The 15,464-nt window shown below is 41.0% G+C and overlaps 1 protein-coding gene across 2 annotated transcripts; it reads right to left on the reverse strand.

Annotated features, from left to right (window-relative positions):
* Positions 1–921: 921 nt before the first annotated feature.
* On the reverse strand, positions 922–14,517 carry fancd2 (FA complementation group D2). Of its 2 annotated transcripts, none has more exons than XM_038697916.1 (44): positions 14,298–14,517; positions 13,959–14,019; positions 13,489–13,623; positions 13,310–13,377; positions 13,122–13,228; positions 12,927–12,984; positions 12,715–12,767; positions 12,551–12,629; positions 12,227–12,351; positions 12,060–12,147; positions 11,853–11,957; positions 11,630–11,730; positions 11,377–11,488; positions 11,198–11,233; positions 10,796–10,942; positions 10,534–10,668; positions 10,297–10,428; positions 9,985–10,092; positions 9,780–9,889; positions 9,628–9,682; positions 8,886–9,005; positions 8,641–8,714; positions 8,386–8,529; positions 8,183–8,283; positions 7,963–8,078; positions 7,755–7,863; positions 7,553–7,651; positions 7,351–7,445; positions 7,120–7,275; positions 6,847–6,963; positions 6,408–6,536; positions 6,191–6,309; positions 5,984–6,094; positions 5,568–5,698; positions 5,380–5,479; positions 4,477–4,599; positions 4,224–4,317; positions 3,908–3,979; positions 3,636–3,674; positions 3,471–3,545; positions 2,918–2,992; positions 2,564–2,710; positions 2,390–2,485; positions 922–1,393 (listed from the first exon to the last, which is right to left on the reverse strand). In XM_038697916.1, exons 2-44 carry the CDS (start codon positions 14,017–14,019, stop codon positions 1,307–1,309), a joined length of 4,344 nt encoding a protein of 1,447 aa, XP_038553844.1. In that variant the 5' UTR covers positions 14,298–14,517; the 3' UTR covers positions 922–1,306. The 2 variants fall into 2 exon arrangements, with proteins under 2 accessions (XP_038553844.1, XP_038553843.1); XM_038697915.1 differs by having other exon boundaries at positions 12,927–12,987; positions 14,298–14,516.
* Between the last annotated feature and the right edge of the window lie 947 nt (positions 14,518–15,464).

Here is a 15,464-nt window from a genome sequence, read left to right on the forward strand (position 1 = left end):
AAAGATAATGCTATATGTACAAGTGGGAAGTTATTAGTGTCGAACTGTAGCAGAGACTGAAAAGGACACAATTGTATTACCTTGGTGTTAATAAAAAGTGACACATTAAGCCTATACAGGATAGAGCATGAGGCCATTTGTGACATAATGCTCAATATAAACCCTTTTGTAACCCTGAAGAAATCAGTCCAATCCTTTAACCACCAGGATTTGTCACAGAAAACTGAAATGCATGCATTGAAAAGATTTCTGCAAACTGCAGAAGACTACTTGTTTATAATGTAATGCAAACATTTCTCTTGGATTTCACTTTATATAAGTCCTGACTTTTATGGATCGTTAGCATTATATCATGTTTCAAATCCTGTTTTAAAATATTCATTGAGTCTCCAGGACTCACTTAAAACTTATGCTAATCACTGCTGTCCTCCTTTATGGGATTTTCCAGGAACTAAGATCTTGGTGTTTAGTCTGTGTACTGTGGTGTTCTTTTCCCAAGCTTCACTAGTTTTGCCCATTTAAAGTCAGTGTTCTTACAAAGTATAATCTCTTTATATCAAACTTTCAAATTATTTTTTTGATTTTTTTTGGGAGTGTTTCCGCTTTATTTGGTCGTGACAGTAGAGAGAGGCATGGGAGTGAGAGGGGATAGCAGGCAGCAAAGGGCCTGGACCGGACTCGAGCCCAGGCTGTGCTGCTGGGGTGTCCAAAATGATTTATTGTCATTGTAAAAGTAGAGTTATGAAAAAAACAATAAGGACAAGCTGTTTCTTAAAAAAATAAAATCACAGTTTTGTTTATCACAGACAAGACCTGAAATTGACAATGGCCTATAGATTAAGAAATTCTAAACAGTTTCATCATATTTGTGTGATTATAATCTGCATCAAAAAGCATGAAAAAAAACAGACGGAAACAATGTCTTAACAATCTATATTTTATTTTGTCTACAAACAAATAGATTTAAACAAATAACACTTTTTTTCCAGAAGCCTACCTAATGTGAAAACACACCTAATTATTAGGCACGTTTTATTTTCGACAGGACAGAAAACCTGTAAAACTGCATAAATGAATCTCGTGAAGTTTTTCTGTGCTTGCATAGTTATTACCACATACCTAAGAATACAAGAATTGTTGTTACATATTGGCATTATTGATCCTAAACCTGCACCATTGCCCATTTTGAAGCAGTATTCAATAAATTTAGAAAGTTTAACAAAGATGGTAAAATGACTTGAAACATCAAAATGCAAAAAGATTAAAATCAAAACCAACAGTTTATTGTTCTGGTAGTTAGAAAGTGTTAGTCAGAATCATCTGTAATATCATCTTGATCTACATCTTCATCAATGTTGACCTTCTTACTTTCCTCAGAGTCAGTCTCCTGGGCCTGTTGGAAAGCACATGAAAAACATTTGGCGAACATGCAGAGTTAAAGCTATGAACCTGGTTGCATTAAGCGGCCTTAAGGAGAGACTACATAAACCGACACCATATCAAACCTTTTCACTGTTAACTGTGTCAGCCACTAATCATTAGCGTGCTGGAGAGTTCTACTTGTTAATTTATCAGCCCACTGCACTCTACAGTTTTATCTACGTCTTACAGGTCAGTGAAGAGGCAGTGGTTTAAACTTTAAGCAACGACCAACTCAGCTTGCGGTGGAAGATCTGTGTTTGGCTAGCTTACATAACTGACTGCATTACTACTGTGTGCTGCCGGTTCTTTAAAATAAAACCTTTAAATCCTTTGTTTAGTTTTAAGTTAAATTATTTACATATTTTTCCTATTGTTATCAAAGTTTACAAGGTACATGCCCTGATTTTGTTGTAAGTTTTGCAGAATCTCCAAAATTCCTCCTAGGTTGTTGTTGTTGTTGAGACATTTCACACATTCTCATAAATGTACCCAATACCTGTTGGACTTTGTAGTTTTAAGACTATTTTAAGTTTTGTTAAAAAGGGACACAAATATCTGTGGTGCTATTTGTCAAGTCACTGCTGATTGTGGTAAATTAAGTCATACTGTCTCAAAATGTTGCAAAATTAAACATTTTTATTTCTCCATGTCAAAATGTTCAATTATTAAAGGATCATTTTGGTAATATTAAACTTGGGCCCTATTTTCATTTATCTTGGAGTTGAAATGATGAGTAGGCCCAAACAGTTTTGGAGTCCGTGCAGTAGATGGCTTCAGCCGGCAGCCTCAAACTGGGTGCAACATATTCCACACAAAATGTGTAACAATAGGCCCCAGGATTTAAAATACCAAAATTATCCTTTAATCCATTGTCGTGCATGATAAATACAAACAATAAAATGTCTAAATTAGAACAAATCTCCTGGGAGTCAATCCTATTCCTGTAACAGATGGAAATGGTAGGTACCTCGTCCTCTGACTGGTCCTGAGGCAGCGGTGAATGTTGCTCCTCATCCTCATCATCCTCACTTCCTTGTGACCTCTGAGAAAGAATCTCTTCACCCTGCAGTGGATATTGTTCCTCTAAGTGAATGTCTCCAATATGAACAGTGACACATACAGAAGCTGCGCAATGTTGTACCTTCAGGTTGCGATTCTTCAGGTTGCCGATCCAAAATGCCTCCTGACAGTTGTTGAGCGTCAGCATGGCCTTCACTCTGTAAACAAACAGCTCCAGGCTCTTCTTTAAGGCTGGTACATGGTTGGTCAGGCTCATATCCTGGTGAATCTGAGCACCAACACATCATGACAAGGCAACTTAGGTATAAAGCACGAGGATTTTCATATGCTCTGTCAAGACTGACTGCCTTTATCCTAATTTACCAGGAAGACGTTCTACTCCCGGACTGGCAGATCTGGCACCAGTGCAATGCAGAGAGATGTCTCAAACTAACTAAATTAGAAAAGAGCTAGAAACGGTGTGATCTGTAGCTACCTTAGAATGTCCACACAAGTGATGGAGCTGCCGGGTGCTGAGCTGGAAGGTCTTTAGCAGGCTCTGGACATCCTCCTTAAAAAAACAACGTATCACACAGTCACCTTTCTCTTTCGTTTTATGTTTTTACACACAGCAACACAGAATGTTTTTCTGTGCTTAGCCGTACTCTAATGCCAACCAATTTTTGAATGATACAGGGAAGCAGAAGCAATAAACTAGAAATTCTTATGTAAGTACTAACTATTCTGTCTGCTTAATACAATGTCCTCTAATACAACAGTTACTGAAGATCTATGGTTATTAAAATCTAGTTGTCTAAATAACCAACATTAGTAAACTATATTGATTAGATTAGCATGACAGACAGTCATGAGCGACCTGCTAATTGACGTTGGCTTATACAAACGAGGCAAATTCCCCTGATGAAAATGTACTGTGGTGTTTGCAGAAGTAATAACATCAAGGTCAACTGTGTAATGAATACACAATTTAACGTTCAGTTTAATATGACATTCACTAGCTGTATTAGGTGACAGCATTTCATGTGTACCTTGTGCCTTTTGAAACTGTTGTCCAGTAGCGGCATCCCCAACTTCAGGAAAGACTCCAGGAAAAGGCGGCCGTACTACCAAAAACAACATTATAAATAGTTAATACTAAGTCACAGCAGCTTTACCTGGATGTGAAATCTTTTTCAGCATGCACACCCACTCACCTTTAGGCACACATTGAGCACCGGCCTAGAATCAAACACCTGCAAGAAGACATTACAGGGGAAAAAAAGCAGATGAACACATGCATTAACTAACAAAACCATGAAAGATCAGATGGCATAAAGATTAAGTGATAAAGACGACTTAACCTGCAGTATGAGCTACCCAAAACTAGTGAAATACAGTATCAGGAAAAAGCTGACCCAGTACTTGGCTGAATGCTGGACATCAATGAGGTCAAATGTCAAAATCAGTACGAAAGACATTGACAGACCTTAACTAAGTTGACCAGGATATGAAAATCTCTGACAGCCAGGTTCCATGTCAGCAGCTTCTCACTCTGAGCCTTGAAGGAAAATGTGGGTTACATGTAAGTATGTAACACACACACACACACACACACACACACACACACACACACAAGATTATTGAGGAAAACTAACTAGTTATTTGATCTTAAAGTTGCACTTGCTTAAACTGGCATTCACCAATGTACAAATGTGTAATTGTGTTCTGTGATTACGTTGAGCTCCAAGGTATACGCTGTATGCAAGAGAACACGTTGTGCAGTGAGACACCTAGTGGCTGACCTCAGTGTTGTCACTGATTTTGCAAGCAGGAATTTTCTTGACAGCCTTTTCCAGCTCTGCCATCAACACTTTATAGTACACCAGGAATGTCTGCCTGAAGAAAAATGAAAAAAAAATGGAAGAATGAACAGCAGAATTTAAACAATATGGATAAATCTACTGTGAATGAGGTAGCAAAGTGCTGCTCACAAGGGTCCTTCCATTTTGCTCTGAGACTACTAAGCACAAAGGACGGATGGTGATGGGGATCTACCTGCTGAGAGTGGGCCATGATGCAGCGCTCTCCTCCTTTGATGCATTGAGGAGCTCAGCGATTCCTTCTCCAGCTATTTCCTCCACTGCCTTCAGAACATCATCGACATGCTCCAGGTAGATGCTGCAAAAAGACGAAAAAAGACAAATCATAATTACAGATTTCAGATGCTTGTTCACAATTATAACACAATTACATATCATAAAAATTGTGTTAACAAGCAAATGTGCAAACATTTCTAGGTGCTTGGGAAAAGAGATGGGGTCAACCATGTATGGTTGGAGACAGTGAAACAATTCTGACTTTAATAATTCCTTCAAAGTTTAACATTTGTGTGTTGTAGTCAAAGTGCTGTGTAACAGAGAGAAATGCTTAACAAAACACTGACTTCATTCAACTACACTAAAAAAAACTTTGTATGTGGATGGACAGCACACCATCCTGGATTTAATACTTCTTTGTTTCTACTGCACTGCATGGTGTGTATTAAAGAGCCACAGGTAATTTCCCTAAACAGTTTGCATTGCAAATAACATCTCTCTCTCTCTCTCTCTCTCTCTCTCTCTCTCTCTCTCTCACACACACACACACGACAATATAAACTTTTTATTTGATTATTTTTGTGTTAGCTAGAGCCTGCCCAATACTGGAATTTTAAGGCTGATACCTACATAGATGTTTGAGGCCTTTTTTCCAGAAAATTTTACAGTTGGAAAACTCACTTGTCATCACTCTGATGGTCAAACTATGTAACAGCAACATAATTTCTAAATTACCACAAACTTCCCCATTGGCATTTCTGTAAAGCAACATCTTGTTAGTTATCAACCATCATAAATACTGATAGATGCAATTTTTTGTTTTGTTTTGTGATAGCTGGCCATTTGTGACAGGCAGACGCACCTCAGGAGAGTGTGAAGTGCTTCATTGAATTTGTTCCCTCGCTCCTTCTCTCCGCTGGCTGTCACCCAGTCTTGGCTCAGGAAACGTTTTGCAAGGGAAGCTAGGAAGAAAACTCAGCCAATTATCACCACAGCCACACTGGATAGTAGATACGTTAGATTTTAAATGAGGTAACGTGTCAGACTGACTGGTCTGCTCTCTGTAGGCAGCAGGGTTCCCTCCTTTCTCAGACACAGTGGACAGCACCCGGGAGAGACACAAGGCTGTTCTGAGACTTGGCATTGTGCTGCGGAAGTTCACCAGGTACTCAAAGCTGTGTCTGGACAAAACAAAAATAGGTTAAAGATACTTTTCATTCTGTCCTCACACACTTGTAAAAAGTGGTTCTTTATTTAGTTACACAGAGAATTTTGCTGTATTGTGTATTTCAGATGTTTCCTGGCATTCTAAACAAAAGGGATCCTGTATTTACTATATTTAGCAGTGAAAGGCCACTACAGCTGACTGAATGTGATAAACAAAATAGATCAATAGGTAAATAATGAATAAGCATTGATCATTAATAGTAGTTAGTCCTCTCTGGCTCTTAAATTTTATCACTCACTTCACAAGCTGCTCCAAGGTCAAATCAGCACCTCCCTCTTTTAGTCGTCCAGCCAAAACTCCCAGAGCCTTCTTCAGTAAGCTCCGCTGTCCCGGCTGGCTGAATCCAGACCTGACAAATAACACAAATACATGGACACATATCACAGACACGCTGACACTTCCAAAGGAATACTGCTCTCAAGTGAGTGTTGCTGGTCCTCCTCACCAGCTGAAGGTGGAGTTCAGGACCTGCAGGAGCAGCTGGTAGCCTGATGACATCAGCTGGTGCTCCTGAACATCTGTGGCAGGCCCGTCCACGACGCCGTTGTTCTCAGACAGCAGTGTCTGGGGGGGTGCACAAATGTATGCCAAAACAGAGAGAATTCTTTATAGACGCATGGAAGAGATCTTCACATCTGTCTAAAGATTGTTTGTGTTTGTACCTGAAAATGGTTGTGGCAGTTCTCCAGGTGTGAGCAGAGGGCGGGCAGCAGCTGGACGCAGCAGGAAGCAATATCCTTCGAGCTCCTCTGTTGTAGATGGGAGAAGCCCACACTCTTATCAGTCCTTCCCTGCAGAAAAGACAGAAAATATTTCAGTAAGTGTTGTCTTATAAGCCTGCATATTACAGATTTATACAGTTGACACTCTCAGATTCAAAAAGTTTAAATTCATCAGGCCTTCATTTGTCTGCATCAAAAACAAAGTCTAGGAAAACAATATTGATGTGCACTGTTTATTGTGACAGAATAATGGTTTCCCCCCCATAGACATTGTGAAATGTTTTCAAAAGCTGCACATTTTCTCACATTGCATTTCAACGGCTTTCATGACTTCTCTGGTCTGTGTTTGTCGCTGTACGCATTACTTTTGATCCTGTACCTTGAAGAAAGGGGCTCTCTTGGCAGGGGCAGCTGTAAGACTGAACTCCAGTTTGCGAAGCATATCCTCCAGCAGGAAAACCAGCTCAGCGGGACCCAGCAGAACCTCCTCTCGCACCTCAATCATGTAAGAATATTAGAAGAGATGTATAACTTCCTATGTACTGACGAATGTGGTTCACACAAACAAACAGATTCCAAAAGGTGATCTCAGTGTCAAATGAAGGTTGAGTAAAAAGGCCTACTCTCCTTTTTCTGTTATTCCTTTTCTTACCTTGGTGTGCAGCTCCGAGTCCAGCACTGAACGGGACAGCAAGCCACACTGCAGCACACTCAGCACCTCCATGTCCAGCTCCCTGAAAAACGGTCTGTAGGAGACCAGACTGACACCTTGCCGGATCTCCTTTTCTTTCTCCTTCTCGGGTTGCTCCTTTAGCACAAGCAGAATCACCTTCTTTTTTTGTGGTCATTTACGTTAAAACAAATTAGAGGGGTAAAGGTTTACCTGCTGAGTTTTGTCTGCTTCAGTCGCCTCCTTAAGCTGAGAGCTGCTCCCTGTGGAATTCTTACCAGGGGCCTTCCTCTTCTTTCCTGAGCCATCTAAATAACATATGCGAGTCAGACAATTATGTCTGTACTGATTTCTTTATTCAGAGTGTTTGGTTTCAGTAGTGCAAAGTACAATATATTCTGTTGGGCATGGTTACCTTTCTTTGCCTTATTCACAGGAGCAGTGGAACTAAGTACAATCCCATCTGTGCTTTCGCCATCAAAGTTGGCAACAGGTGGAACATAGCCAGGTATTGCTGAAACACACATTAAAGAAAATATACATCATTAAAGCTTTAGTAGAATTGACCACAGTGGAGGGAGTGTGAGATCCCAAGTAGTGATGGATCAACAACTCACCCGCCAAAGCCCTCTCCAACAGCGTCTGAAGGTAGGTGATGTTCTGCAGACGAGTCATCACTTTCATCTTCATCTCAGTTTCTTTTTGTTTACAGAAAGCATTTATGACCTGTCACAAAACAGGGGTAAGGCACGGTTTTGATCGCCTACTTTTGAGGTAAAAAAAAAAAAAGTTGTACAAAACTCTTTGACGTTAACTCGCAGTTACCTCTCTGAACCAGTTGATGGTGTGAAAGATCAAAGCACAGAGGAACTCCCTCTCAGCTTTAGATAGGCTCTCCATTTTCTCTACTATGTCCATGTCTGTCAGGATCAGAGGGCAGCCTATGTCCCAGCAAATGCAAACACACAGGTGCAAATTAGTTTACAGCCGCAGAAATGAGAATAAACTGGCGTCCAAGAGAAATGTGTTACTTCCACTTCCTCACCCAGCAGGGCGTCGATCTCCTCGAGGTCTCCCTGGTGCTGTTTCTCCTCACAGACTCTCAGGAGGCGAAAAAAGGGTGACAGGCAGAGAGGAGACACTCGCCTGCCCCCACAAAGTATTATATATATTGCACAATAAACTGATGTTTTAAATCTGACTACTGTAAGTGAAATACATCATTGACTAAATATTTTGTTGACTGACTTGTGTGCTTTCTTGGTTTGACTCTGCTGCTCTCCTTTGTTCTGGACGTCACTGGCCAGTAGAGGCAGCAGGTTGATGGCAATGCCTCCCTGACTCTCCTCCTCATCCAGGTTGTACATCACACGGGCGGGAAAGGGAAAGGAACTGAGGTTCACAGGTGGGACGGATTAATGATGTCACTTAAATGTTATGTTGTAAATGTTTAAGTATATTAAAACGAGTCATTTCTCATGCTTCCAGCTGTCCATAACTAACCCAGATATTTCCGGCCCTAGGTCCACCACAAAGTCATCCTGGAAGTCATCTAGGACACTCTTTGCGATCGTTTCCTGTTGGTGGCGGGAAGATAACGCAACCAGAATGCTTAATCATGCCTTCGCTGCATCTCACAAAGGCGAATGCAGTCAACAATGATATCTATATCTAATTAAAAATATTATAAATTAGGAGATAAGAGCTATTAATCTAGGGAATACAGTAAATATTTGTATGAGACACACCTGCACCTGTGGGTCCAGGGTAGAGCTCAGGATCAGGTTGGCCAGTTCATCGTAGTACAGGGCTGCAGCCTCAGGTGAGCTTTCGCTGCTCGACTTCACTAGCTCCAACAGGGCTGTCACCTACAACGAGCAAAACACACATGAACATACATACAAGACCAGGAAACCTGCAGATGCTCTGTTGGTGTTTAGAACAAGAACGGAGAAAACACTCTTCAAATCTCTGCTCTCTAATAATGGTATGTCTTTTATAGTTTCTATACCTGGTTTAGGTTTAGTTGGAGTTGGACTTGTATATGAGACAGAGGCTTGAATACAGGTCAACAACCACCAAATGAGGGATGGTTTATTTCCTTAATCTATTTACTATATGTATACCAAATGAAAATGAGATTTTATTATATATATATCAATATATATCAAGTTACAGACAGATACTAGTTAATAAAAAAATACTGCTTGCTAAAATAAAAGCATACAAGATGTAACCAAAGCAGTCAACCTATAAATGCAAAATAAGAATTGTAGCCACAGGCTTTTAGATCTTTTCCGCAACACAAATGTAGAGACTGATACTGATAATAATCATGAGATACTTTTTTTTACCCCTATATGAAACTAAAACTGATTAAAAAAAGTCAACACTGTTATTGTTTTCTAAACGTACCTGAAATTTTAGATTTGAAAAAAATAAAAATAAACTGCTAAATCCATTCAGACAGTTTTAATGCCTAATATCTACCTGTCTTAACGTCTCCTGTGGTAGCAACCCATTCTGTGACTCCTTCACTTTAAGCCTGAGGGGAGGCACAGAGAGTGATCAAGACATAAAGATATAAACTGACAGAATGAACAAGAAAAATACTGCTGATGACTGTGAGGTACAGGCCGTACCTGGAGGCCCCCATGCTGCCTACAATCATGACGGCACCAATGATGCCAATACGCTTGTACTTGGGCACAGTGCTGGAGAGCTGTTTGCGGATCACTATGTGCATGTCATCCTGAGCGGGAGAAACATGACAAGAGAGAGCTGGGTCACCGGGTGAGACTGCAACAATAAAAAGGCAGGAGAAGTGTTGCTGAATTCTATGTGCACCTGGATGTGAGATCCCTGCTGCTGTTGCCCAAAGGCCAGTCTGCTCAGAAGATGGAAGAGTCTGCGGATCTGCTGGGGTGTGAGGTTGTCCATGTAGTCCAAGATTCCCTGTATCAAATATCGGGCTCAGTTAAAAACGCAACCAAAAACAATGGTAAGACAATAAACCTTTGTAACACAACCATCAGGCACTACCAGCAACACACTGCTGGCACATAAATCTATCATGTTCAAATTTCATTGATTCCTTTTTCATTAGGTTTTGTTAGCAGCTACACTAGCAGATGGGTCATGTATGGATCACCTCCTTACCTTGACAAAAACAGCGTACAAGGCCACTTCGGAGGGCTTTTCTGTAACAAGGCCACAGAGCAGCTCCAGAGCCATGTCCACCTCCCCACCCACACCACTGCACACATGGGTCACTAAAGAGCCCACTACTTCCTATAAAACCCAATACAGGACGGAATTAAAATTACTCAGATGCATTTATATTAAACAAACGTATGGATATTTTAAAATGAATGAATGAATGAATCCAAAACCCACCTGCTGGCAGTAGGAGTCAAAAGCAGTGAATGAGTGTCGGTACATGTGTCCACCAAAAGGCACCATGCTGGGGTCAGGGGAGCGCAACAAACTCTGAGCCAGAGCCAGGATGGAGGGGAAATACCCTCGCATGACCTGAAGCATCGTCATTAATTGAACATATTATTCAAATCTAAGTGATTTACTGCATCAGTATAAACAATACAAGTGCACTGTGCAGCTGTGTTTACATTTAAGCTTGTGTGTCTGCAGACTGACCCACCTGAGCATAGTCCCTGAAGGTCTTCTGGAGCAGAGCCTCCTGGATCAGTCCAGTCCTCACTTTTAACTTGAGCACCCTCTCTGCCCCACGCCGGCTCTGGTTGGCATTGGTGGAGTGTAGGATGAACAGCACCAGCAGATCTATTACCTGACAACGCACAGGGCACATTTTTGGGACAGACTTATAGATTCACATCAACCACAGACACACATAAATGTGATGAGTGAATGACTCCATGTTTCTATAATCTCCCAGACTTCATTTGCAACTAAAAGACCTTTTGTCAAAATTAACAAATACAGTTTTTACAAACTTTGTGTGGGAACCTCATGGGATGTAAGCTGTCCATTAACACTAACCAATTTACTAGGCGATAACCTGAACTGAGCAGATGACACTCACCTTATGGTACTCCACTTCATCCACAGACTCTATTGCCTTTTGAAAAACACAGTAAAAGTTCATTAAGCAACACTGAAATTGACAAGACGGTTAGCCATTCGAAACAGGAAAAATTCAAAAGCATCTGCATTTATCAATCAATTAAATAAAGAGGGCTTAAAAACTAATTAATTTCCCACCTTGAGCCAAGCCTCAGATATTGTTTTCTGGAAACGCACTGCTGACTTGATGCCATCCAATATAAATGCAATGCTGTCCTGGCTGCTGCCAGCTGCTGGTGTGGAAGCGGACCTGCCCAAAAACCACATTTATTAGATGAAATCTTCAGGAATACAGTATTAAGAACCTACTTGCCAATATCAAATAGGTGCCTGACAAAATGTACTCATATGTGTGATAGATGTGAGTGATATGGAATCTGTGCTGTCTTACACTGCTGATCCTTTGCTCTTCAAGCGGCTCTGGGAGGCCTGCAGCACAGGAGGGAGAATGCACTGCTCCAGCTCCAGCTTTTTACGAAGATTACTCACCACCTACACGCAGGAAAAACACACACCACACTTCTTGATTTCCAAATATAAGTACTATAATTACCAGAACACAACTACTATGTTCTGTTATTTGAAATGCACAATGCCGGAGACATGACTCAGACCTCATATGCATCAGAAGCCGAGACAGAGTGCAGGATGAACTTGACCACCACAGGCAGGTCTTCCAATAGCACAGCAGCCAAAGTGGCCATAATGGCTCCACGAACCTGAGACAGCAGAAAGTAACAGGCAACCAGACAGTGCCATTCACTTTGATTTTAAAAATTCACCAAAAGTAAGTGTGTGTGTAGTGTGTGTGTGTGCACTACCTCAGTCAGTAATGAGGAACTGAGGTTCAGACTAGAGAGGGCATCCAGGATGGGGACAGTCAGCGGAGTGTTCTCTTGGAGTAAAGAGCTACAGACAACAGCAATTAAACAAAATCAGTAACTCTGAAACCACACATGCAGTGCTAGAACCACAGATCTGTACATACTTGAGCTCTCTGGCTATGTCATTGTGCTGGGAGTCTTCCAGTATCTCTGGCAGACTGGTGATGATGTCACGCTGAACTTCCACTGGTGCCACCGACACCAGCTCCATGAGCTTCGCCGCCAACTCCTGCAAATAACAGGCCGAAAAGAGGGCGGAAATAAACAAGGATCCCGTCATCTAGACATTACTGATGACTAGTATGAAGAAGAAATACGTGATTACGGGACTAATGGAACAGATCAGCAAAAATAAAAACACTTTTAATAACTGTAATGGCTGTGGATACTATACATGCAACAACACCTATCATCACAGAAATTACTACCTTGCTGTCTACAACTCTGTCAAGCCATTTAAGCTGGTTAATAACTATGCGAGGAATACTGAGCCCTCCATCTGCAGAACTGCGAAGGAAAGCACAAGATGACATTTAGAAAAATAAAACAATGAGAAGTGTTTCTGTAAACTGGACTCCTATAAAATACTGACCCGTCAAACATAAATTCAGGGAGTTTCTCGAGCAATGTTTTAATGATGAAAGTCTGCATGAAAGAGAAAGACAGGTTCAGCATGAGTGGAAGATACACTTTACATGTACACAATACACATTTGCATGCCTCATAGCAGAAAGAGATATTTTGTGTGGTCTTTTTCCGTGTGTATGATGTTGTCTTTGGCAGAATCTCAGCAGAAAGTCTGACCTGCAGCATCTCAATCCCCAACAGCATGCGCAGCAGACTTTCCTGGAATGAGCTGACACTACTGCAACAGAGGAAAACATGTCAGTGTGTCACACCATACAGACCCCTGACAAAAGATTAGGTCTTAGCTGTGACCTTCATAAATTAAAGTTCTGCCTGAAAAGGCCTCTGTTAGAATGTTTTTGTAACAGTCACCTGGAGTCTCCATCAGACAATCGAGGGACACACGGAAGGAGGCAGTTCCTAAACCGCTCAGGGTCCTCGATATGAGACTCCAATCCAGTGATGAATTCCTGTACAATCTGAGAAATGAAACGTCAATGAATCATAACTGTCTCATGTTAAATGCCCTGATTTTGTATAGGAATGGTGTATGTACTTACCCCAGGGTACCTGGGACTCTTCTGTAGTTGCTGCTGTATCCTTTTCTGGAAAACGACTTGGTCCACAGCTAGAGGGGTATAGATGGACATTTAAAAAATAAAAAATAAAATCAGAAATGCAGAAACTGACTTAATTTACTGGCCTAGTATGTTTTGAAACTTGGATTGAGTGCTTTTACCAATTTCATTGGACGTGCCACCTTGTTTTAAGGTGACACCGGCCTCTCGAAGGAAGACGCCAAATACACTTTCATTTGTCTCTTCTGGAGCAGGTTCCTTTGGTTGGCGGCCAGCGCTGCGACTCTTCTTTGCCTCTACAGAGAGAAGAGAATAAACCTTTAATAAAAACCCCACGGGGACAATTTGCCACCAGTTAATGAGGAGAATGGGACAGGGTGTTATTCAGACGTCTGCCAAGTAAGTTGGTGTACATAACGTTAACGTTATGTCAGTGAGATATGAAACATGCAGTGGTCCTGTCAGATTATGTCACGCTCCTGTAATACTTTGCTCATAGTGTGAAAAATATAAGCGTTACAGTGTGATGGGAAGCCAGGCATATCTTAGCTGGTAACGTTAAGCTGGGAAACCTTCACCGTACAGGCACACAGTTAATAAATGCTGTGATGTTGCGTTGAATAAAACTTACTTGTGGTCGTAGCAGCTCCCTCTCCTTTATCCAAAGAGGAGCGTCGCTTTTTACGCATCATCTGATGAAATACAAAGGTCAGAAGGTTTTTAAAAGCTAGACCAGGCTAGCATCCACAGTAGCAGACAAGCAAACGTATTTATAAGGGACCTACGTTATACACCAAAGTACTGTTATATTACTGTTAGCTAGGGTATGAACGTTAGCTAACTCGTTCAGTAATTCAGTCACTTAACTACAAAACCAAACATGCCAATCTTGTAAGTATGTAACTAACGTTATATCGAGGTTATGTTGTTAGCTGTCATAATCACTCAGGATGATAAAAGTGAGACATACTTTAATAGACGAACCCACAGACGACGATATTATGAGCTCAGACACCGAAGTTACATATCAAACATCCGCGCCAATGCTAACGCGTCATCATCAGCCACCATTAGGGATCATCTTCGTCGAGTTTCAAAAAAAAAAAAAATCTTCGTTAAGTTTCGGTAACGAGAGTAGCAGCTACAAATAAATACCCAATACGTTGGAGAATAATCAAATAAAGCAACTATACGTTTTATATAAGCACCTTTATACGTTAACCTCTTGACTGAACTCTCTGTTGTGTTATTTAAAGTGGGCCATCGGTTGACATTTCAACATGTTTACGACGGTCTCTAACACGGGCCTGAATGTTTTATAAACAATTTCCCCTTTGTTGGGTGGGGTTAGGAATGGGTCCATACAGAGCCCTCGGTAGAGCCTTTCCGGGATACGCCGTGTGAGAAAACATGCCCACCCCAAACCGCTGTACCTGCGCAACTACATCGAAGAGTGTACAGTTGATCGAGCGGTTTCACCTGCTACCTGCCTCCTGCTTCTCCTCGCTTGGTTGACTTATAACATTAGGCCACTCTTGATTTGCGAATTTCACGAGTCACGCAGGATTCTCTTTTCTAACCTAAAGTGCGGTAGCCGCTATTTTACAGCTAAATTAATTAACTGCACCAGCCATTAAATGAGTGGTTACTGCTGAGCACCTGAATCAAACAGGTTACTGTTACAGCAGAGTCCAAACAGACCAAATCCTTGAGATATGGTCATGGCTACAATGTATTGCACAATAATAAAAGATCAACTCCCGGCATTAGTTGATGTTTGTTGTTTTTTTAAATAAAATTTTCCTCATGTCTCAATGTGCTAAAATGCAGGGAGTTGATAATTTCCACCAGCAAAAAAAGACAATAGATGGTAGCAGAAAATATTACATTAAGATAGGCTACTGGTGTTATACACAGTCAACATTTTGACTTACAGGGTCAAAATTAAAATATAGAAAGTCAAAACAAAATGATGAGATATATAGTCATATGTAAAGCTATGACTTAGAAACTCAAAATGTTGACTTACTTAAGTCAAAACTTATTATGTCCTACGTTTGACTTTGACCCCTATGTGGCCTACACTGGAACAGTAAAATAGACCATCCCGCAGGGTGTAGGACGTGAACTATCTTGA

The sequence above is a fragment of the Micropterus salmoides genome, unplaced genomic scaffold, assembly GCF_014851395.1.
Source record: "Micropterus salmoides isolate LMB-PRFRI ecotype aquatic unplaced genomic scaffold, ASM1485139v1 Ms_hic_scaffold_4, whole genome shotgun sequence".
Classification (NCBI taxonomy): domain Eukaryota; kingdom Metazoa; phylum Chordata; class Actinopteri; order Centrarchiformes; family Centrarchidae; genus Micropterus; species Micropterus salmoides.